Source organism: Acartia tonsa, chromosome 14 (assembly GCF_053477335.1).
Source record: "Acartia tonsa isolate MP-2025a chromosome 14, ASM5347733v1, whole genome shotgun sequence".
Classification (NCBI taxonomy): domain Eukaryota; kingdom Metazoa; phylum Arthropoda; class Copepoda; order Calanoida; family Acartiidae; genus Acartia; species Acartia tonsa.
Genome location: NC_137273.1, coordinates 29,539,710 through 29,565,896, shown reverse-complemented (window position 1 = coordinate 29,565,896; position 26,187 = coordinate 29,539,710). Strand labels below are relative to the sequence as shown.

General features: G+C 34.2%; 1 protein-coding gene across 2 annotated transcripts in view; it reads right to left on the bottom strand.

Annotated features, from left to right (window-relative positions):
- The window catches only part of LOC145306618 (venom carboxylesterase-6-like), a 33,621-nt gene extending 19,899 nt beyond the window's left edge, over nt 1-13,722 (bottom strand). For both annotated transcript variants that reach the window (XM_080148846.1, XM_080148847.1), the window contains exons 1-9: nt 13,551-13,722; nt 12,575-12,686; nt 11,448-11,576; nt 11,027-11,110; nt 2,151-2,228; nt 1,300-1,465; nt 1,062-1,146; nt 681-758; nt 103-170 (exon numbers count right to left, since the gene is read on the bottom strand). In XM_080148846.1, coding sequence (XP_080004972.1) covers nt 103-170; nt 681-758; nt 1,062-1,146; nt 1,300-1,465; nt 2,151-2,228; nt 11,027-11,110; nt 11,448-11,576; nt 12,575-12,686; nt 13,551-13,640 — 890 coding nt within the window. In that variant the 5' untranslated portion in view covers nt 13,641-13,722. The remainder of the gene's footprint in view (nt 1-102; nt 171-680; nt 759-1,061; nt 1,147-1,299; nt 1,466-2,150; nt 2,229-11,026; nt 11,111-11,447; nt 11,577-12,574; nt 12,687-13,550) is intronic.
- Between the last annotated feature and the right edge of the window lie 12,465 nt (nt 13,723-26,187).

Genomic DNA, 26,187 nt, shown 5'->3' with positions numbered 1-26,187 from the left:
TCTAACCACCATCTATCTATCTATCTATCTATCCACCATCTATCCAAAATATATTTATCTATCTTTAAATCCACCATCTATCTATCTATCTAGCAAACCCACCTAGGTGACCAAATGTTCATAGGTTCCACTTCTGTTTGTCCTTGCCTCCAAGCGTACAGCTGTTCCTGGAAGATGACAAACATTTAACTGATTTTTTTTGTACAGAACTCTAATCCTATTGTATGAAGTAGTAAGGGTTTTGTCTGAAGCTTAAAATTTTGATAATTACTGAATCGATTTGGTTTTCATTTTAGGTAAGCTTCACATAGATCCTGTAATGGTTTTAGACAGATCATATTACCAGATTTAAGATGGTTTTTATTTCATTTTTCTAGCCCCTCTTTCCCTCTTCGAATACCGGTTCCTAGATACTAAGGTCGTAGCCGCTTGTGGAACTATCAAATAGAAGAATTTAATCTTCATATAAGAGCATCAAAGAACTTACGTTATTATATTTTTGATAAATCATTTTTTTAAATAAATTGAAGAGAACAATAATTTAATAATTAAATTGTTGAAAAATTAACATACGGAAATCCTAGTAGTGGTTGCAGAGATAATACGAATCATTCTTTATTGTTACAGGAATCCTATGCAAGGTTTGAAATAGATAGGACAATTAATGTTTTCCATTCCTGTGCAACCATAATATCTTCCATAGGAAGTCCTCGTAAACACTCCACCAAGTCTGAGGATTCATCAGATGGACATCCAACCTATAAAAGAAATTTAAACATCATATAAAAGTGTACAAATATCACAAAATTTGTATCTATCTCTATACATTATACATATCTAACTATACATTTAGTATGTCTATATATTTAGCCCTGCCTATTATTCAATTTAGTGGTGTGCAAAGAAAAATTATGGGTTGTAAAACCAACCATCCTCCTGGGATTACCCCCTTAAACAACCCCTTAAAACAACTATTGGAGGAGGTGTAAAGTTTAAAGTCACACACCCCTTGAATTTAGAGAGGGTTTGAAAAATTATACCCGCTTCGCGCGACTATTTACCTTATTAGCAAGCTGTACTGCTGTATCTCTCTGGTTAGGTAAATTTGCCCACCAACAGAGGGCTGACCCCGACATTGCTAGTGCCCTGGAAACAAAGTAATTATAGTTTTAATATTCTATTAGGTCCTAATTAGATAATAGCAAAGCTTTTCGAAAGTTCAATAGGCAAAAAGGAAGAAAAAAACAAGAATAAGGGATAGGAAATTTAATAAAATAAATTAAAAACTAGAATTTTTGCCTGTGGAAAAGTCCATCACTCTGTGGTGAGAGCAGATGATAGTGTACACTAGCGCCACCAGCGGACATTCCAATAAGTGTAATCATCTCGGGATTCCCGCCAAATTTCTTTATGTTTTGTTTAACCCATTTCAAGGCTAGCTGCTGGTCATGCAGACCCCAGTTTCCTAAATATGTAGATTACATTGATTAACTTGAAATGATCAACTGTAAGGGTTCAAAGTAACAGGATGTCTATTTGTCTGTGTGTCTGTCGGTTTGTCTGTACCGAATGATCTCGCTAACCGCTGAACCAATCGGGTTCTCATTAACAGGGTAGCTTCTCATAAGTCCCAGGAAGGTTTATAACTATTTTGGGGGAGGACACCACCTTCCCAAGAGAAATCACAAAAAATCAATTTTTTTTTCTATGTAGAGACTTGAACGCGACACATGTCACGTAAAGACCTAAACGCAACATAGACATGTTATGTTTTATAATTTAAAAAAAAAAACATTTAAAGTACCACTAGAGGCCTCTAGTCTTAAATAAGCTAATATGCCTGTATTATGCTGTGCAAATTATAAAAATAATTATAAAATGTTCAGAACCTTGATTGCATAACCATTGTCTGAAAGGAATGGAATACAAAGTACAAAGTAACTTCCCAAAGTTATACAGTGTGTTTTTTTTTGAAAGCCATTTTACCCCACTTATAGTTATCAAAATTTAATGATTAATGGCTTATGTTCTTCGTTTTTTAATGCAATTAATAGAACAACAAAAATATGTTCCAGTTTTTATTTAAAAAATACAGTAAAATCTAAAATTCAAAACTTAGGTGTCAACATGTATTTTTTTTCCTATTATACCTGGAGCAGCCAAGTCCTCTGTAGTAAGGAAGCCAAAAACTCCGAGCCTGTATTGCAGGGACACAAACACGATATCCTGGGGAAGGATACTTAAAAATTGTCAAACATTGATCACAAAAGCACATAAAAAATGTAAAATAAGGATAAAAGAGAGAAAGAGAGCAATAGATTAGAGAGCTTTAAAGTCAAAGAAACAGACAAAAATACAAAGAAAACAAAGAGGCACGGGCACTTATAGAGTACATTCACTGCTAACAATTTTTGGGAATAGTCCCTTTAATGGCAACGCCGCTTAAGGGGCTATTCGTCGTATTTTTAAATTAAATTTTGATAGGTTATTTTAGGTAAGGTTAGTCTATAATGAGTTAGGTGATTGCCCATCAGGGTTAGGCAATTGGCCCCGCAGGGTTAGAGCCCCCTACAGGGGCTAGAAATAGGAGAAAAGCTACTATGAAAAAAAAACGAAGAATCGCCCCTTAAGGAGCGTTGCCACGAAAGGAACTATATGTTACAAATAACTTATGTTACATTCAGGAACATAATGATGCCAAGCTGATAACCATGCCAAGCTGTCAAATAAGATCCATGCCAAGCAGTCAGGAGATACAAGTCCTGCTGATCATGTTGAAGAAGTAGAGTGGGAAGGAGACTTCTTCATTGTTAATTAAGCTATGCCAAGCTGTTATTTATTAATGTTAAAAGCTGCCAAAAATATATTTATGTTGATCTTATTTGATATGTTTATTTATTAGTTGTTTTCATTACAGAATAAGCTTATGTGTTTCTGGGCTTAACTTATACCGATAACAAGTATTGTTTAGTTTCAGAATAGAGATGCAAATGTTTGTTCTTGTCTAAATGGAGACACCTGCCATTTATCACTGCGCTACCACCTAAGGTCTATTTTTACAATGGTAGCAAAGTAATAAAAACGACTACGGCATTGTCTTAATATTTTGTAAGAAAAACATCTCTCTCATATTCTCTGAAGTGATTAATTAATTAAAACTCTATTCGAAAAGCGTCTACGGTAGAGCAACAATAACGATATCAAGCAGAGCGGTGCACCGATATCAAACTGGAAGGGAACTGTGGTTCAAAGGGGAATAGTCCCGATATCAAGCCGCCAAGTGGGGGTTTGAAAGATAACAAAACTGAGGTGTCAGAATTAGAGGGTTTAAAAACTAAAAATCAGGATATAAGCCCAGAAACAAAAATGTCGGAAGGAAAAGGGGAAAAGGAGAAATGGTACTATGGGAAGGGTATGCCTGTCCCTAATATTGAAGAATATGAACAGTTCGCAACTTGGGCGTCCGTCGTTACAGCGTGGTCTAAAACCACAAACATACCAAGCAAGGAACAAGGGTTCATTTTAGCGCAAGAACTACCTAGATCGAGCGAACGTTATGGAGCAACCCTGCGGGAAGACGTGTTTAAAGAATGTCCGCCGGAAAAGTTAATCGAGGACGATAAAGGTGTGTCCAAGATAATTGAATTTTTAAAGGGCAGATTTTGGGTAGATTCTGAGCAGGATGTGTATGACACACATGATAATTTGAAAACAATCCATAGAAAGAAAGGACAGTCGTTGAACGACTATATTATAGAGTTTGATAAACTCATGAAAAAAGTTGAACAATTAAAAATTCGCCCTACGGGTGCAACAATGGATATGTGTCTAGCAATGGATTTGATAGGTACAGCAGATTTGAATGGTTATGAAAGAATGTTAATTAAATCAGTCTGCAACGTTACTAAAGATGATGGAAAAAGATATGAAACGGTTAAGGCAAAAATGCGCGAAATTCTCGGACAAAACGGCGATAAAAATACATCAAATAATGAAAATAATGTATTATTATCCCAAAATAATTCCAAAACGGACGACGACATTCGTAACAACTCTACCGATGAAGCGTATATTGCCAAAGGCTGGAAACCGCCACCAAATCATAATAAACGATACCAAAATTCAAAAAACCGATACCAAAATAAAAGTGGGGGATATAAAGCTAACAATTCGCAACAAGAGAGCAATGGGAGGCAATTTTATAGAACAAAACCCAAAAACCCCCCCGGTCCAGATGGAAGGCCACTTAGATGTTCATGCTGTAAAGCAAACACGCATTTAATAGCCAATTGTCCAGATGCAATGGAGAACAGAAAAGATAAGAGATACAAAGAAGTGTACATAACAAACAAAGAAACAGATAAGGATGAAAAAGTACTGCTAGAGATCTCAGCTTCAGAATCAGAACAAGAAGAAGGAGGAGAAGCATTCTGTTCAGTTTATTGCTCAGATAACAAGGAGGATTTAAGTAGCTTCACAGCAGAGGCTCTAAACAAAGCAGCTCTGGACACCTGCTGCACTAGCTCCATCTGTGGAGAAAAATGGATGAAGGTTTATTTGGAGGCGTTGCCAGATGATATGAAAGGAAAACTGATTGGACCAAATAAAAGCAACAAACACTTCTTATTTGGGAATCAAGGAAGACTCAAATCTATTGCTAAATATAAAATACCAGTTAAAATAGGAGGAGAAGAAAATATTATACCCATAGATGTTATATCTTCAGATATTCCCCTACTGCTATCAAAGGGAGAGATGAAGAAACTAGGAATGTCTCTTGATATCAAGAATGACAAAGGATACATCAACGGCAAGCCATTGATTCTTACAACAACTAATGCTGGGCATTATGTAGTAGACTTGTTGATGAATAACGAAGAGCTAGAAGAAGCATGCATTGCTGAACTAGATGGAGACGATGATAAAACACAGATCAAAGCACTAGAGAAAATCCATCGCCAATTCGGACATCGTTCCAAACTGCAGTTTGTGACTATCTTGAAAGAAGCAGGTAAGTGGCAGGACAAGTATTCAAAAATGATTGACAAAATAATGAATAGGTGCGAAGGCTGCATTCTTAGAAAAAGATCGCCAGATAGACCGGCTGTAGCTCCACCTCTGTCAAATGACTTTGGTCAAGTTCTAGCCATGGACTTGAAAGTATGGGATAAAGACAAAAATATATACATCCTATATATGATTGATACTTTCAGCAGATACCAAGTTGCCACGATAATCAAAAGCAAAGAAGCTTCAGAAATAGTCAAAGCATTCACCACCAAATGGCTTCCAATATTTGGAAGAGTTGACAAGATCTTGACAGATAATGGCGGTGAATTTAACAATGAGGAACTGCGTGAGGCTGCCAGCCTATTGAATGTGCAGTTGTTGTCCACGGGGGCCAATTCCCCCTGGCAAAATGGCATGATGGAGAAAAATCATGGCACAACTGATTCAGTGACAGTTGCAGTAAAAAGAGAGTTCCCAGCAATGAGTCTGGAAGTAGCACTGTCATGGGCGGTAACAGCTGTAAATTCAATGTCAAGCGTGAGGGGGTTTTCACCATATCAGATAGTGTTTGGGAGAAACATCAAACTTCCAAATATTCTTGAAGATCCACCTCCAGCTTGGGAGGAACCACAGAAAAGCAAAGAAATGATGGATACTCTTAATGCCATACATGCATCCAGAGTAGCATATACCAAGTCAGAGAGATGCGAACGCATAAAGAGAGCTTTGAGAGCCAAGATAAGAATCAATGACACTATCTATGAAAAGGGAGACATTGTCTACTTCAAGAAGGAAGGAGAAGATACTTGGAGAGGGCCCGCCAAGGTAGTATTTCAAGACAGTAAGGTGATTTTCATTAGGATTGGCTCAATCTACTATAGAGTGAGCGCCAATAGAATCATCAAGGCAGGTGAAGAACTAGCAAAAGATATTGTTGAGAAAGAGAAACACGAGAACAATGAGAATGAAAACAACACAGAATCAAGAACAGAACCGATACAAACGAGAAGGCAGACAAGCAGTTACACTGACAACTGTGTTCCAGACTTGAACAGTCTTACAATGAATGAAAAAGAGAACAGGGAAAGTAACACCGAAGAGATTCAGATTAGAAATGAGGAAGAGTTGGAAGCTCCAATAACTCAAGAACAAGAGGACAGAGATAACACAGATGTACCTCAAACTACTGAGCAAGTAGAAACTGAACCTCAAGGTGAAAACGCAGGAGATAATGAAAATCAAGCAGACAGCAACACGAACAAAGGAAGAAAAAGGAAAAAGGTAAGCCAAAAACCGTTACCAGAAATAAATGATGATGGAACAATCAGAAATGCGGCGGCTATACTGAAAAGAAACGACAGAATTGAAATTCTGGAAAATGGTAAATGGGAAAAAGGTATCATTCTGGGACATGGAGGAAAAGTAGGAGGAAAACATGCCGGATGGTACAATATACAGCTTGATAATGGAAATGTATTTCATGATGAAGTCTCAAAGAGAGATATAAGATACGAAAACACAGAGGATGAACAACATGTGGATGATGAAGAAGTTATGTTAAACATACGTCTTGACACAGGTAAAACACTAAAAATAGAGGATATTGATAAAAGAAAAGTAAGAATGGAGAATGAAGAGGAAGAAATTGTATTGTTAGTAGCAGAAAGTGTACTAGCTGTCATGGTACCCAAGGAACAGAGAGATTCACCTGAATGTATGACGGCTAAAATGGAAGAACTGAGCAAGTTACAAGCGTTTAACACTTACAACATAGTAGATGACGAAGGGCAAGACAGGATAACAACCACCTGGGTGCTGACAGAGAAAGGAACGGAGAAAAGAGCCAGACTTACAGCAAGAGGATTCCAAGAAGATGGAGAATTTCCAACGGATAGCCCTACTGTACAAAAGCATTCGATGAAATTAATCTTGTCAATTGCTGCAACAGAAGGTTGGGACATTAGTACTACTGATATAACATCAGCATTCCTTCAAGGAAGTCAGATGGATAGGGAGGTTTATGTGAAACCACCGAAGGAAGCAAACATGACAAACAAGTTATGGTTATTGAATAAGTGCCTGTACGGTCTGAAGGATGCAAGCAGAAAGTGGTATCTAAAGGTTGTTGAAAAACTAAAGAAACTTGGATTCAAAACAAGTGTGTATGATTCAGGAGTGTTTTATCTAATCAAAGACGGTATTCTAATAGGTATTGTTGCATTACATGTGGATGATTTTCTCCACGCCGGTAATGACTATTTTAACAAAGTTATCATGCCTCAGGTATTAGCGTGCTTCAAGGTTGGAAAGTCTGAAACCCGTGAATTCATGTATACAGGATTCTTTATGAAACAAACAGAACAGGGTATCAGAATTGATCAAGATAAGTATGTCAAGAACGTCAAGATCCCAGTGGTGGATCTTCAACAATTGAAGAATAGAAAGAGAGAGATGACACATGAGGAGCTAACTCTCTTGAGGCAGTTGACTGGAGTAGTAAATTGGACTGCAAGAGCAACAAGACCGGACCTTGCATTTGAGATGATAGATCTGTCAATGAAATTCAAAGGAGGAGTAGTGGAGGACCTGATAAGAGCTAAAAACGTAGCTGAGAGACTTAAGAAATTGGAGATGTCAATAATGGTGTCAAATCTAGACAACTTGGAAGATTGTGAAGTCATTGTGTATACGGATGCGGCGTTCAGGAACTTGAATGAAAATACAGATAGTTGTGGTGGATATGTGATCTTTTTAGTTAACATGAAGAATGGAAAAGTGGCACCCCTGGAATGGAAGAGCGGGAAGCTAAAGAGGAAAGTGCTTAGTACTCTGGGAGCAGAGACTCAAGCATTATATAATGGTCTGGATGCGGCTATTGCATTGAAGATGATGTTATCAGAACTGTATAATGGAAAGATCAATCTGGAAGTAAAGGCCATTACAGACAACTATTCTGCAAGAACGGCAGTATACTCAGAATCAGAAGTGTCCGAAAGGCAGTTACGTGGTGATATTGCAGTCATCAAAGAAATGATAGAGACAGAAAGAGTGAAGGAGATAAGATGGGTCAAAGGAGAACATATGTTGGCGGATCAATTAACAAAACGAGGGGTTAACAAGATTCCCCTGATGGAGGTGTTAGAATCTGGAAAAATGAGATATGACACCCTAAGATTAATTAGAGACTGAGAATCTATAACCTGGATTAACCTAACAAGGTTAACATCGATACCAAGAAATTGTATATTTGTAAAATATTACAAAAACACAAAAATTCAAATAAAAATCCACAAAAATACCAAGAAAATTCAATAAAAATACCAAAAAGACAGAAAATCCAACATAAAAATTACAAAAATTACCCAAAAACCCAAATTTGAACAAATTATAATAAAAATCGTGTAAAATACGTTTTTTAATACAATTAAGAAATTTACGAGGCTACACAATGTACGCTGGGAAAATAACAAGACAACAGACACTTCGTGGTATACAAAATGCGTCAAAGTTGGCAACATCATACAACAGAAAGTAAAACAAGAAACGCGGCATTCTTTGACCATGCGCGAATTTCAGAATCGAGCCGGGACAGCTCAAAATTCCTCATTTTTCAATTTTTAAGTTAAAAAGCAACTTAATCCCAGCATTTATTATATGAAAGTATGAGAATAGTAACAAAAATGTGATAAGAAATCTTCGTATAGTACAAATTTCATAAAAATTGTGTTAAAAATCCATTATTTTTTTATCGTTCTTTTACGGCAAATATACCAAACAGTATTATTATTAAAACTTTTGTTGGCTTAAAACAAAAAGCAAACGATACCAAAATCCGATACATTTTCAAGAATTATCTAATTAAAACGTATTTTAAACAAGTTATTTAAATCATTTTTGGTCAATTCTAATTTGACAAACATATCAAGTTCAGTTTTTTTTTACACATATTTTCTTTTTACTTCGATTTTAAAAACAATATTGGCCTATATTTTTTTTTTAATATGGCAAAAGATATCAAGCTGACATTATTGTTGATTTTATTATATATAAATCAAAAACGATACCAAGTGCAATTTTCTTTTCAGAATTAAACATGCCTAACGCGGCCAGATTTAACCGCAAGGACGTCGACGTAGTCTTCGCAAGCTTCAAGATGTACGAGGAGCTGTGGGACGAGGAGAGGATAGGTAAGCGGTGGATTTCCCTTGCCGATAAGTCAGCCAAGGAGATGACAGAGATCATCATTGATGCCATCCGCGACCAGGAGACCAGCAAGAACCTGGTGATTATGTCCTATCAGAAATTCGTCGGCGGGAGTAATATGGAAACACTTAAAGGTTATCTCAATGAGATTAAACAAGAGGTTGAAGCTCAAAGAGCTAACAAGCTTAGCTTCAGTACAGCTTACTTTGTTCCCAATCACGCCACTGTGTGGAACCAGGTTGCAGAATTTAATAGGTTTGTTCACACATTGAACGACCAGATGGGCGTCACCCGCGTGAATATTCACAGGGCTATTATGGCGCAGCTATCCGACACCAACAAATCCCTGCGTATCAAAGCCTCCATGTGGAGTGAAAACCAACTGGGAGTGTACCTAGGAATGACACCTAGCTACGAAGCTTGCAGAAATATTGCAAAAACTCTCATCACTGTTTTTGACAAGGCTTTTTGCGACCTTAACAGCGTCAACAGTCCAAGAAGCAAGGAACCAAGGTTGATGGTGCCATTATGTTTATCTGTAACTCCTGGATTTTCAGATAATCAGTTTATGAGACAGATCATGATGGACAAGCTCATAATCAAGTCCAAGAAGAAGCCAGCCAAAGATGCAAGACTTAAATGCTCCGAGCAGAGAACTCCAGGGTGGCAGGACTGGAAAATCTACCAGATTCATGGACCAATGAGGAGATTCGACGAGAGAGAGGGGGCGTTGGCAGCCCACAAAGAATGGCTGAAAAGATCTGATCCTGTACCTCAGTGGGGACAAGAATGGTCTGATGACAGAGATTTTGTCATTGTCAACTCTCCAGAGCCTGTGAACGTCAGACAGGTGGAGCCACAAGAGGAGAATGAGCCACAACCATGTGATGACCAGCAACAAGAGCCGGTGGATGTTCAAGATGTTCAAGAATCCCAACAAGAAAAAGAGGAAAGAGATTGTAATGAAGACCAGCTTGTTGGTGCTGTGGACAAGATTGATACATTAGAGAGGCAGGTTGCTATTTGTCAAGAAAGAATCAAAGCTTACGAGCAACAGGTAGACAACAAGGAGGCACAAGTATACAAGGAGAAAGCTGCCACAAAATGGTGGAGAAATCAGGCTGAACTAAGGACTCATGAGAAGAACAAGGCTGACGAGCAGGTTAGAGCACTAGAAGTCAAGCTAAACACGTTGTCAAATGATCATGCTAGATTGATGACAGATTATGAGTTTCTACGCAGTCTGTACGAGAGTGAGCGTCCTTTCAACCAGAGTCAAGGTTGTCAGCAACATCCGGAACAAGGGTGTGCAAGGAGAAAAGGAGTATTAGTCAACAAAACAAGAAACTCCAAATTGTAATGAATGTTACAAATAACTTATGTTACATTCAGGAACATAATGATGCCAAGCTGATAACCATGCCAAGCTGTCAAATAAGATCCATGCCAAGCAGTCAGGAGATACAAGTCCTGCTGATCATGTTGAAGAAGTAGAGTGGGAAGGAGACTTCTTCATTGTTAATTAAGCTATGCCAAGCTGTTATTTATTAATGTTAAAAGCTGCCAAAAATATATTTATGTTGATCTTATTTGATATGTTTATTTATTAGTTGTTTTCATTACAGAATAAGCTTATGTGTTTCTGGGCTTAACTTATACCGATAACAAGTATTGTTTAGTTTCAGAATAGAGATGCAAATGTTTGTTCTTGTCTAAATGGAGACACCTGCCATTTATCACTGCGCTACCACCTAAGGTCTATTTTTACACTATACCCCAATTTTTTTTGTTCAACTTTCAAGTATCCATCCCTCTTCGAGCATGTATTTAGCATCAGTATGACCACTGCCAGCAATGAAGGCACCGCCATGGATGTAAACAATTACAGGTTTCTTTCCTAAGAACAAAAAATAAGATTATTGTGCTTCTATTTTTCATTTTAGGTTCCTTGACGTTTTAATACTCTTGTAAGAATAGTTATAAGCAACCTTTCTGTCCCCTCCCTCCCTTTGAGGGGAAATGGGTATTTACCCCCCTCAACTTTAAAAACCCCGCAAAAATATGCTTTGATATCCCTGTGTCCATGTGACTAATCTATACTTCCAAAAAATTTCTAACCATTTAACCGAATTTTTTCTCCAATAAAGGTTCTGGGACGGGTTAGGATGGTTTAAGGCTATTTTTCTGTTTCCCCTTGTTTATGAATGTGTAACAAAAAATAAGTAATTTCTCACCATCTAAAGCTCTGGTATGAACATTCAGATAAAGACAATCTTCATTTCCAATCAACTTGTCTTTCACAAAGAACGGGTACTGGGGACAGCTCGACGCGTAATTGGTTGCCTCTTTTACATCCTCCCATCCTAGATAGATAGATAGATAGAGGTTAGGTAAGAATGGATATTATGAACAGCTCCACGCGTAATTGGTTGCCTCTTTTACACCCTCCCATCCCAGATAGATAGATAGAGGTTAGGTAAGAATTGATATTATGAACAGCTCCACGCTTAATTGGTTGCTTCTTTCACACCCTCCCATCCTAGATAGATAGATAGAGGTTAGGTAAGAATTGATATTATGAACAGCTCCATGTGTAATTGGTTGCCTCTTTTACACCCTCCCATCCTAGATAGATAGATAGAGGTTAGGTAAGAATGGATATTATGAACAGTTTCACGCCTAATTGGTTGCCTCTTTTACACCCTCCCATCTTAGATAGATAGAGGTTAGGTAAGAATGGATATTATGAGAAGCTCCTTGCGTAAATGGTTGCTTCTTTAACACCCTTCCATCCTAGATAAATAGATAGAGGTTAGGTAAGAATTGATATTTTGAGCAGCTCCATGCGTAATTAGATAGATAGATATATTAGCAGATAGATAGATTGTCGTTTTAATATCAATATATAAACATAGTCTAGTCATATAATAAAAATGGGCAGTTCCACGCACAATTGGTGGATTCTTTCACGTCCTTTTAAAAAGATACTAATCAGCAAGGAATGGCATAGATGAAAAGAAGAAACATTGATACACAAACAACTACTAAATACAAAGGAGATAGGAAGGTAATTGGTATAAAAATTGATTGGAGAGTTAAAAGTCAACACATAAAAGACATGCAAATATTCTGTCAGACAAACTAAGGGCCAATTACTTTTAGGATTATAAAAATATACCCTCATGTTGCATGTGGACCATAAATTATTTTTTTTATGGAAGGTATTTTTTATGCATATTTTAGTTCATGTTATTTAAGTAGGAATATACCCCCACAGGGTTAGGACCAGCCGCAGGGGATAAAAACAATTTCAGAAATACAAAAAATAAGAAAAATATATTTTTGGAGAACACAGTCTAACCTTTAGCAGGTACAGGTTTTCTAAAGCGATTTTCACCCACAGGGGGCTGGGCGTAGGGAATCCCCAAGAAGCTCATATACTTTACATCCCCACGGGATACCTCCTCTTTACCCTGAAAATAAAAGAGTAGATTAGTTTCTTTAATAACCAATTTGAAAATGTTAGAATTGTCCTATCAATTTTAAACTTTGCTGTCACTTTATAATTGTTTGATCGTCTGTCATACTGTCATATTTGGTGGGTATTTTTCCACGAAAAATAAGATCACTGTTTTGTTATCCCGGGGCTTTGTCTAAGCCAACAAAATGCAATATTCTACTATTCCTACTATCGATGGAAAATTGTCTATAACACATACAATGAAAACAATGATGATTACATCCATAAACAGCGAAGCTCAAATATTATGGATGGATATCCAGAAAAAAATGAACTATAAGATTTATAACGTAAAATCTAGGAATAGATCTAGCACCTCATCCAAAAGGCAAATCGATTAATGAAACTTTGTGGGGATATGTAAATTGCGAACTTATTAGATCATTAAAAATATCAGCCGTCTATCTTGAATAGGAGTGAAGAAAATCATGAAATCTTAAAAATCTAGGAATCGAACTAGCACCCCAACCAATAAGCAAATCTCGATCAAACTTAATAAAAGTATTCAATCCCTGAAAGTATTCAATCCCTGAAAGTATTCAATCCATGAAAACATCAGCCTTCTATCTTGAGTAGAAGTTGAGAAAGTCATAAAAACTTTAAAATGTAGGAATCGATCTAGCACCCCAACTAATTGACGAATCTTAATAAAACTTGGTGAAAATATGAAGAATGTTAACATATTTAGTCCCTTGAAATTTCAGCCCTCTGTCTTTTATGGGAGCCGAGAAAATAACGTTTCCCCCTTTTTGTCTCAGACGGACGGACAGACATTTCGAATTATAGAGTAGCTTCGCTATTAAAAATACTACCATACTTTTAATTGTCCTAAACCGTCTAAATCCACCAGTTGGCAAATCACCAAGGCTGGCAAACAGCAGATCACAAAAATCCGCCAATGAAACATGGCTGTGTAGCAGCTAAACTTTTTAAAAAGCCGCTAAAATATTCACTCTGAAAGTGGTTTTCCTTTACATGGTAGCTTCTCATAGGTCCCAGGAAGGTTTATAAATATTTTGGGAAGGGTACCACTACCCCCAAGAAATAAAAAAAATAGGGGGGATTTTACTTTTTCTTTTTGACACCAAAACTAAGTTCATCACCACCTAAAGTACACCTAGAGGCCTTTTTTTAAATATGACATTAAAACCGAATATTAAAGTAATTTTTCTCTGGTATTCGGATGAAAAAAATCCCCGCAGGGCCCAAAAACGTAAAAGTTACACTTTATAACTTTATTATGATGTGATGTTATATATATTCACATTAACATATTTTTAATTACTGCGCAACTTGTTAACATAATTGTACTTGTTCTCAATGATTTTCACCATTACAATTATTATCATTTACATATAGTCCAGTATGACTTCGAAACCGATTAATATCCGCTGGATTAGAACCGGTTCTCGACCATACTGTAAAATAATGTATAGTACCGTATTACAGACAATTTTCCACGAATATCAAAATAAAAGTCATACAATTAATACCAGTTTCGTTAGCCCACACAATTGGCCTCTCCGGCATAACAAAACTAGTTTAAATTTTATCATTTTTACTTTCAATATCCGCGGAAAGCTGTTTAAATACGATGTGATAAATAACTATTATCCTTCTAAGACGAAGGTAAGGATATAAATGAAGAGTATAATATAAGCAGACAAATATGTGAAACTTTTTTAAAAACCTGTTACGGCTGTTTCTAAAGTTTTGTAATAAAAGTATTATTACATCATAATAACAGGCTTGTACAGCTTAATATTCTATTGTTATATAGCTTTATTGAATAACCTAAGAAATCGGCCATAAGATTGTGGTTATATATGTGAAAGGTGCTCCAAAAAATCTAAAAATGTAAATTTAGCAAAAGAAGTTGTATCAACTTTTTTTTTATAGCTAGCCGGTCCTTTTAGTAAGTAGTAGATGTAAAATTTTTCATAGAATTCAGATATGCAATCGGTTTTTTTGTAGACCTCTTATTTTTTAAGTAATTTAAGTTTTTTTTTTTTTAAATTAAGTCGATTTTAAGGTACTAAAATGCAACAAAAAAAAGAAAGAAAATGGCCATTATGAACAAAAATAGTAAGATCTTTAATTTGACACCTTACTTTTTCAATTCTGTCAGGTAATTATTGAAAAAATCGAACTCAATTTTATCATTTCACAAGTAAAAAAATATGGGTTCATATATACCTTTAGAATCAGAAAAATATTACGAATCCATTGTAAGCAAAATTGAAAAAAAAAGTTTACAATATAGTATATAAACTACAATAAAAGGAATTATATGAAAATATCATATTATATTGTACAGGCAACGTCTTAACTTTTGAATTGAGTATAAAAATGGGAAGGGGGTATAGAGGGGGTAAAGAGGGGGTAAAGAGGGGGTAAAAAAGGGAAGACGATAGTGTTGCCAGAACAAAAAATACAATTGGCCATTTTTTAATTTTTTAATTTTTTAACTTTTTTTCAATTTTGCTTACAATGGATTTGTAATATTTTTCTGATTCTAAAGGTATATATGAACCCATGTTTTTTATGTCTGTTTGAGAAAATATTTAGGTCTAAAGTTTTTATTAAACCGAGGTTAAAAAAATAGATTTTTTCAATAATTACTCAACAGAATTTTAAAAGTAAGGTGTCAAATTAAAGATCTTACTATTTTTGTTCTTACTGGCCATTTTCTTCTTTTATTTTGTTGCGTTTTAGTACCTTAAAACCGACTTAATTATTTTTTTAAAAAACTTAAATTACTTAAAAAATAAGAGGTCTACAAAAAAACCGATTGCATATCTGAATTCTATGAAAAATTTTACATCTACTACTTACTAAAAGAACCGGCTAGCTATAAAAAAAAAGTTGATACACCTTCTTTAAATGTTAATTGTAAAAGTATCTTTAACATGAATAATATTTGTTTCGGTTGTTTCACAGTTCTTAAAAATCAAACATTACTAAATAAATTAGAGGCCTCTAGTGGCACTTTAAATGTTTTTTTTATTTAAATATCTAATTTGATAATTGTCTATGTTGAGTTCAAGTCACCACTCAAAAAAAACTCGATTTCTCTTAGGAGGGTGGTGGTACCCTCCCCCAGAATAGTTATTAACCCTCCCCGGACCTATGAGAAGCTACCCTGTGAATGAGAACCCGATCGGTTCAGTGGGTAGCGAGATCCTTTGGTACAAACAAATAAACAAACAGACATCCTGTTACTTTAATTTAAAGATTTTGTAGTTCCATTTTATATATATGAATGTGTCTGTGTGTGTGAGTGTGTGTGAGGGTGTGTGATTTTAAAGATTTAAGATTTCTCCAAAATTTTCCCTTCTGTGTAAAGCGCGTGTTTCTGTTGTTAATTTCAATAGTAGGACAATAAGATTAAAACCTAGACTAGTCTACAATGTAGTATCACATTTATTGAATTATTATTTTTAAGAACCGCTAGGTTTTCACCTAAATCTTCCCTTCATTTTTAAGGCTCAAAAATGGGGTTGGTAGTTAGTTGAATGTATCTTTTTAAATAGAATCGTTTACACTTAATAAAAACCGGTTCTGGAAAACCATGTATCGTTTCATATAAAAATATCACTTCACTCCTAATTTTTCAATAAAAGAATGAAAAATAAAAGGATATTGATAGAGATGGGAGTAAATGGTCCAACGCCAACCCTTCCCTCCCCCCCACCCTTCCTCTAGCAAAATAGCCTATAGGTAGTCTGAAAACAATAGTACTTCGCTCTTACATTGTACCTAATGGTTCTAGGAATCCCTATTCCAAAGATGAGGTTAATTCTCATAGGATGATTATATAATATGTACAAAAAAATATTGAGTTTAAAAAAGCTAACAATAATCATGTTTACACTGGACATACGTACTTCTACCAGATCTGATGGGTATAACGGTATAGTCCCTTTCGTGACAACGACTCTTAAGGGGTGTTTCGTCATATTTTCACAGTAGCTTTTGATAGTTTATTTTAGGTTAGGTTAAGTTAGGTTGGGTGATTGCACCGCATGGTTAGACAATTGGCCCAATAGAGTAAGAGCCCCCGAAGTGGCTAGGAATAGGGGGAAAACTACTGTGAAATACGACAAAACGCCCCTTAAGAGGCGTTGCCACGAGAGGGGTTATACCCGATCTAATTAGCACAGAAGGACAGACCCTAACTATAAAATAGAAAACATGCAGGAAAGATTTCGTGATTTTTTCTCTCTCAAATATTCTTGTTTAAACAAATGCTCTTTAAATCTTCTTGCCTATCATTTTTTTGTGCTTCGCTTCTTATGGATGTTGTCATTCTGGTTTTCAAACAAGTAATTTAAATTATACAATACTATTAAGTTTTTTACTTTGTATATGTTTTTTCTACCAAAATCACATTGTTAAAAAATAGACATGATACATCTAGATATATGATTCATCTGACTCAAAAATTTGTCAAACTTAAAAAGGAAATCACCTCTATTCATGTTTGTTATAGATCATTCTTTTTAATAATACCAGCGACGATTTTATATATAATTTTCCTTAAGCTAGCTTTATCCAAAGAAATTCAACTATTCAAAGCTGTCTTTTGTCATATGCTTTACATTACACGAGCAAAGAAATTTTTACACGGTATAATATAACATAGAATGTTATTGTAACTGAAGAGTATCAATATGATACACAGTGTTATAGCTATATTCTTTTTTAGGTGTGTTGATATTTTTGATAACAGTAGACTGAAATTGAATACCAGTGTTTTCTAATTTTAAATTTTATGTAGAGTATGCCTGTAACCCTATTTATTTGACTTTTTATTAACCTAATGTTTGAATAAATATGATTATATATATATTCTTATAGTGAATTCATTAAATATACATTATGATATATATTACAATTATTCTTTTTTTAAATGTTTTAAGTCATGAGTTTGTCATTCGTAATATAGTTCTTACTCAGCTATATATTGATTTTGAAAAATGATGATAATAAATGATTATGAAGAAATTCAATTCAAATACACACAGTCTTTACATTGTTGAAATCAAGTAATTCAGGTGCAATTAGTTTCCTTTGATAAAGCTTTTAAAGGAGATTTCATGATACAGGTCAAAGTTAACGAGTGAGATGGCAGACAGATCAGCCCAGGTTCCAAATAAACTTCCAATGTCAATTATGAAATTGAACCAGTTGTAGTTTGGCAGTTCTGTAAGCACCTTGACGCTTGTGCCAGCAAAACTAACCTAAGGTGTTTCCTCCAGTTCATGTTTGGTGTTTTTGACATGTTGTTGGTAGAATTTAACATCTATAAAATAACCATTCAACAATGAATATTCAACATGACTGTGAGCTCCTATAAACTATTTTAAGATGTTTGTACATAATTTATGCAATGGGTAAAGTTATGAAATGGTATAGAGCAAACATGGTAAGTAAACAGCATTTTATTGCTTTTTTTAAAAAATACGCATGGTGTTAGAGTGTTAAGTATAAATTAGAGTATTAAACTGTTTTTAACCTATTTTTAAAAATATACTATGACACCAGTAGAATCAGACTGCAGAGCCTAAATTTGAATAAAATCCCCAATAAACTTTTTTGGGGGGATTTAAATATAAATTTTTACTGTTGCCGTGATCATTTTGACCGAAGCAAAAGGTTTTTTTTTATTTGTTTAAAATTCGTAGCTTTTAGAGTGTTTTGCTTCATAAATATTGTATTCTGGTATAGAGTAAAATTAGGCCTTATGATTTTACTATAAAAATTCACTGAAAAGTTAATTCTTTATAATATATCAACGAATTAACATTAACATGTTTGTGTTCTCTCACTTATTTTAAAAACATAAAAAATGGCTGTAAAGGGTTAAATGACAACAAATGTTTATGCAATACAACAAATTTATTTTTGTCACATATACAAATGAGTTATAAAATAAGATTATTCGAACTTATTTTTAAAAATAATTTTAAAAAGAATGTATCTTTTATGTGTATGGTTTTCATTCTTTTCATTTTAATTAAATAAAAATTATTTAACTACATTGGAAATAAGTCACTTTGTGAAAACACTCTTTTTTTGAATTGTTAGGAATTGACTTAGAATTAGACTTCTTATTGGTTAGATTTCAGAATTATTTGTTTTATTGTAAATGTTAGATTTTTCAATGAAATTAATTGTTTTGGAAAAAAAAAATTATTTCCAATGAACAGAGTAATGTTTTTTTTATTGTATCAATATAAAGTGAATTATATAAAAATGTTCTGTAAGCCACAATATTACCCGAAGTAAAAAAAGAGCTTTTGCTCCGGTCAATATGATTACAGCAACACTAAAAATTAATTTTTAAATCCCCCAAAAAAGTTTATTGGGGACTTAATTCAAATTTGGGCTCTGCAGTCTGATTCTATAGGTGTCCTAGTATATTTTTGACCCCCCATTCAAAAATAGGTTAAAAACAGTTTAATGTCCACTTTCAAATTAAACAACAGCTGACAAGGTAAGCGGCTAGAAAGCGGTTGAAAATCAGCAGATGATCCTTGGTAAAATTTATCTTTTAAGAGCTAAAATGTCCAGTCATTTTATCCTTTCAAATTTGAAAAGGTGTTCTGACATTACTGATAATCTTTAACAATATTTTTTTTGGAAACCAACAAAAAAGTGTTATTTCTAGTGCCTAAAGTCCAAAAGAAAACCTATGTATTCTAATATTTGAAACAGCTTTCCAGTATGGCTTCAAAACCTATTAATATCCACTGATTTAGAAACTGTTCTCAGCTATACTTAAAAATCATGTGTTGTATTATATTGTAGACAATTTCCTACGGATAATAACTAAAAAAAAACCATGAAATTAATACCAGTTTTGTTAGCCCTTTGAAAATGTTATAATTTTTAATTTTATTATCCTTAGAAAGCTGTCTATAATACGATAAGATAACTAACTATTTTATCATTCAAATGATACTGTTTTTAGTTGAGAAATCTTATAATAATCTCGTAATTTTCCCTAAAACAGTTGAAAAAGTTATATACTCGATAATCTTGCGGGTTTGTGGGGAAACTTATTTTCAAATTTAGCAAAATATTTTCGCAAATTATCTTCTTCTTATATTTATGTTCATAGATATTTTTAAGACAATCATGACAACATCCATAAAAGCGAAGCACTGAAACGGTAGGACAAACGGACATTAACACTTGTATAGTATCTAAACTGAAAAATCAGAACATAAATGTATAAATGTCGAATCAAAATTGTAGGTAAATTTGTTGAAAAACTGCTTAAAAACAGGATAATGTTTATGGACATACTTACATTTTTGGACTTGATTTTAGAGTTGCTTCGCTTATAATATTGTTCTTTGTTTTCCCAGGAATCAATATACCAAAAATCAGATCAAACGGATAATTAAAACACTTGAAAATTTGTTGTTAAAAATGTAGAAAAATCAACATGTTTAAAATGGACGTACGGACATTCTGGTAATGATTATAGAGTTGCTACGCTTTCTAAATCGTACCCAACTACTATAGGAATCATCATGCAAAGTTTGAAATCGATAGGACAATTCTAACATGCCTAAATAAACGAATAAAAGCTATCTATCTCGGACGGACGGACGGACGGACCGACCCTAATTATAGAAAAGCTTCGCTTTAAAAAAAAAAAGAGGTGATAAATGGAAATAGAGAGAGTGAGTCATACAGGGAAAGATAAATAAATCAAGATAGATTATTGATTACTAGCGGCTACGGCCCTAGAAGCCTCTAGGGGCACTTTTAGTTTTAAAAAGAAAAGTAAAATAATTTTGGAGATGCGACATCCAAATTTCAAAATTCTTTGAACGTACAGACAAGATTCTTATAGAAATGCTTCGCATCTAGTTCACTTTATTTATACTCTCTATAAATTTAACACAATATAAAACTTTGATCTAAATAATGATTGACAGGTCATAGTAATTATCGCGCGCACTTCAGGCACAAAACACAGATACTCTGGTCAGCCCTTAGGCAGTTTTAATGTATTTTTATGCATTTTCAAGTCTATTATTACCAATATAATACCATATATGGGTAATACTAGCCTAATCATGGTAATCTATATGTGATTGAATATTGTTATATGCTTATATAAAACATTATATCTATTGTTGAAGTAATCATGTAACCATTATGTAATACTAAGTATACCTATAGCCATAGCTACATTTACGTCACAAGTTTAACATACAAACACCTTATTAAACAGACAAGGACTTAGATCCTGGTAAATAGTTGTTGTTATAACTTGCACTTCTTAAAATCTCTCAGTTATTCATTGACTCTTGAACTATTAAGTTCTTCTCCTGGCTTAAACTGCCACGGGTTCAACCAAATTTGTATTATACTTGTGGGAATAAAAGGAAAAGCATTCTTCACTGATGAGCCGACGCTGAGAATGTCTATGTGTATTGCAGTAAAAGTAGGATTTAAGTAGTACTTAAAGAAGAGCGATCTCCATACCGTAACTTTTGACAAGCGCCCCACCGCACTACCATTTTCATTAATGTCATAAATGTCATAAAACAATGAGATGTTTAAGAAATAATAAAGGGAAAACATAATTAGAAAAGGATGACAATATCCATAAGTAGCGAAGCGCAAAAACTCAAAGAATGACAAACGGCCAGAGTGAGTTATAATGCAGATGTACAGTTGTCATAACAAAGAAAAGAAAGAGGGATATGCAAAAACTGAAAGAAAATAACCAAACCTCAAAATAATACTGTTAATGTCTTTTGAAGCATGGAAGTCAGACATACAGACGGACAAAATATGTGCATATATCATAGGAATCTTTACCAAAATTTCAGCTGTTTATCTACAATAGCAAAAGATAATCACATTTTACGGAGTACGGACAGTTTCTGACAGACAAAGTGAATCTGTTTTTAGTGGCGAAGCCACTGTGTAAATCACTTTGTGTATCTGTAACGCCATTGGGAAAATTAAATTTACCCAGCCTCTATTAAAAATAGGCCCTTACTTTCCTTGTCAACTTCATCTTCCATTCATTGTAAAAGCAACAAAATACATCTTGATATTATTACAAAGATTTCGTGATTTTTATCATTCCTAATATATTTCATTCTTATGTCCTTCTTTCTCTTTTTTTAGTAGAGAAGCTACTCTATAATTTAGTATGCATGTCTGTTCCTCTGTTGGTCAGTCTGTAAAACTGTGGAAAACATGAGATTAACTCAGCTACTATTACAGCTAGATCATTAATATTTATTGTCCATTGATTTGAAGAATTGGTTGAAATTTTGCGCGCACACTGCTGGTTTGGAAGCAACAGATCAAAATTCAAGAAAAGTACCCAACGTTTTGAGTAAACGAATAGGATAACGTAGTAATGAAATTAGTATTAGTGTAATTTTACATGCAAATGTCCCCTTCCCCCCCCCCCCCCTAGTATATTTTGCTTATATTTTGTAAATAAACACAGCTTGGGCATTTTTTATAATGAATCCTTTGACTATTTGGATAGGCCTTTTGATAAGGTTTTCTTATTCGTTGGATTAACAACTTTGTCCGGACTTTTAATGAATTTTATTGGTTGTTTTATTAAGTTGAGTGTTCAATCATTTCAACCATTAATTTTTATCTACAGAGAGGGTAATTTTGTGTATCCTCATTGGAATGTACATCATTATATCAACCAATGTCTTATCCCTTTAAATCACTGGCTAATTTCACTATTTAAAACTAGGGGCTACGTCTCTAGAGGCCTCTAGTGGCACTTTAAATAACCTATATAAACCTTCCCGGGACCTATGAGAAGCTACTCTGTTAAGGAGAGCCCGACCGGTTCAGCGGTTAGCGAGATCCTTTGGTACACACAAACAAACAAATAGACATCCTGACATGTACAAAAATTTGGTAATATTGCAAAAATATTGCACATAGTCGCATAAATGGATATAGAATACGTGTGAATATTATGACAGGGGAAATATTGTCATCAATTTTGGTTGCTAACATGGACATCATTTATTGGTCCGTTTGTTCATACAGTAAGAGGAGAGGGAATAGGGTAAAATTGATGAATTGTTATTTTAGCCATCTACAAGTTTCACTTGATTAGAGTACATCATTATCTGGTTTAAGGTCCAAGTAATAATAAATCCATTATCGCACAACTTTCTTTAGGGGAGTGGCATTATAGACTGGTTCATTTTTATTTTCATTTTAAAACCATTTTAAAAAGTAGTAAAAATTAAAATCGAGTTCTTAATGTCAGACGGAAGGCCAAATGAACCCTAACACTTAAGAGAATCAAAACTTAATTTAAAGGTGTAAACAAAATTGCATATAAACTTGCTGCAAATTTGATTAAATACAGGATTCTGTTTAAGGACATACTTACATTTTTGTAACTTGATTATAGAGATGCTTATTGTTATCTAATGTCTCATATTTATATTTTTTAGACAAAATGAATTGAAAATGATTGCTGAAATCAAAATATATCTTTATGTCTTAGAATAGTGTATTTTTTAATAAGATGCTTCGCCATCAATATTGTACCTTCTTGTCCATAGGAATCAATATTAAAAATCTGGCGAATAGGATAAATAATAAATATATCAGGAAAAATTTGTGATCAAAAAAGTTTTCATTGGTCATTTCTTTTAAACATTACTTTAATTTCAAAATATATTTTTAATTATGGATTTTCAATAATTAACCTAAATAAAATCTTGGGGCATAATAAATTCCTTTAATGGATAAAATAATAAATACTAGCGGCTACGCCCCTAGAGGCCTCTAGTGGCACTTTAAATGTTTGTTATTTTTTGGTTCAAGTCTCTACGATACTTCTCTTGGGAGGGTGGTGGTACCTCCCCCGCCCCCCCAAATTGTTATAAACCTTCCCAGGACCTATGAGACTCTACCCTGTTAAGGAGAACCCGACCGGTTCAGCGGTTAGCGAGATCCTTTAGTACAGACAGACAGACAGACACATATCCTGTTACATTATTATAAGGATTTATTGCATCGTATTATAGATAGCTTTCCGCGGATAGTAAAACCAGTTTTGTTAGACCGAGAGGCCGAAGTCTCATACTAACAAAACTTGTTTTGATTTTATATTTTATTATTTACGGTAAATTGTCTATTATACGATGCTATGCCTGATTTTTCAGTATGGCTGAGAACTAGTTCTATTGAATGGTATGGAAACCATACTAGAAAATGTTTACCAGTCTAAATTATCATGTTTTGACGTCGCTTCTAGGGATAAAACACACAACACACACACACCCATTCACAAACCCGCACACACACACACACATACACACCCCGAAAAATGCGCCTTCCTTTTTCCGCTTTATATTCTCCAAATTTGCCTATGTGTAATATAACCTTTCTTCACTCTCCTTACAATCATGGAAAAACATATCTGTTTTGAAAATTATCTAACTTTTTTTGTTTTTTACTTTTTTAGGTTCACTAAAGACAACCTCTTGATACTTTGACAAAATCTTGATTGGTTGGTCCAAGCTAGCAGAGTTCAATCTTTTCAACCAACTAACTTTTTTTATCATCATTGGGAATGTATATTGTTGTATATCAATTCTATGTTTAATAATTTTAACCTCTGAAAGGGGTAATTTTGTTTCTTTGAAGCTTGTTTTATGGAGTCAGCCTCGGTTAACCTGTTAACTAAGGTCAAAAGATCTTCCATCAACCCACCTTTTGACATTTGTCTGGAAGTCCTAACTGTTTTGGGCTGTAATTTTCCCTTCTCAAACTATTTATGTCACGCACCTGACATAGCAGCAATAGGAACTACCTTTGTGTCTTTGTCACACAATGAGTGGTTACGCTACAGTCTCAGGTATTTTAATTTGTTATCCTAGTTTTTTTAAATTACAAAAATATCCCATTGTGCCACCTTACTTTTGGTTTGTATAATTTTTCTAGCGTAAGACGACAAGGTGTTTCTGTAAAAACGTGAAGAATTTGAAGGTTAGCAAATTCACATTCTGAACAGTATGTGCTTGTCCCACAAGATCTCGTACACGGATTGACATACCGTTTTAAGAAATTCAGAGAGGTTTAGTTATGGCCTAGGGAAAGTTTTTGGCTTTTTTTCTAAAGGAAAGGGGGATTGGAGTACAATCATTGTTCCGATGACGTCCAGGTTTTTTTTTTAGGTGGATAAAATGAATAGTGTCAAAGTTTGAAGGCTTTAAAAAATAAGCGTGGTGGAGCATTCCCCCCAAACCATTTTGTACAAGGCTTCTACGAGAAGAGGGCTCTGTGGTTTTCTCTGCATCCTAACTTTCTTACTTCACCTAACCTAATCTAACCTAGTTAAAATTGTATAGAAAAAAAAAAGACTGCGCGCCGTAGCTTTTAGTATATTTTTTAACTAATTCATCATAAATTTTGCTCATCTAAAATTTTTGCAAAAACGCGGGAATTGCGAAAAAAATTTTGGCTGTAGAGACACTGCAGTTAATGATATATATGCAACGCTGGAGGTTTGCAAATAGTAAAATAACATTTTGCAGTGTTGCGTCATGCAAATTCTTGTAGGCGATGCCAAATTTTGGATTCATTGTTCATTAATTAAAAAGTGCTTTATGTGATTTTTTTGCGATTTCTTAGTGATAACAATACAGATACTATAATCCTTGTATTATTAGTAACATGATGTTTGTCTATCTATGTACTGATATGGTTCCTCTTTACATAGTTCTTAGAGGCCTCTAGGGGCGTAGCCGCTGATATTATATATAGTATTAACGTTTTTTGTCTGAAGCTTAAGATCTCAATAAACTACCGAACTGATTGAGTTATCTTTCTTTGGTAAGCTTTATATAGCTCCTGTGATGGTTTTAAACCATTAAATTTTCAGTTTTAAGGTATTTTTCTAGTCTCCTTTCGGACTCTTCGATTTCAGATCCCCTAGAGGCTAGAGGGGTATCCGCTAATAAACCATTAGATTGTAAACATCATTTTAGAATTACATCATGTATTTTCATTTGATGAATAGTCTAAACAAATTAAAATTTTAATATTTTTTTATAAGCATTTCTTTTCTATAATTAGGGTATGTACGTACCAGCATAACTGTTCGTTCTTTTCGTTAATTTAGGCATGTTCAATTTTTGGATGATGATTCCTGTAATAGATAAGTACAATTAAGGAAGTGTAGCAACTCCAGAATGGTTACGAGAGTGTCTCAACGTTCATTTAAAACTTTTTTTACTTTTTTGACATTAGCTTTTAGTATGTTATAATCATTTTATTCATCTAACTTTGGTACATTGATTCCTAAAACAACAAGGTATAAGCGAAGCATCTCAATAATTAATTCCTAAAATAAAAATGTAAGTGTGTCCATTAACAGAATTCTGTATTTATACAATTTTGCAGCAATTTTGTGTATACCT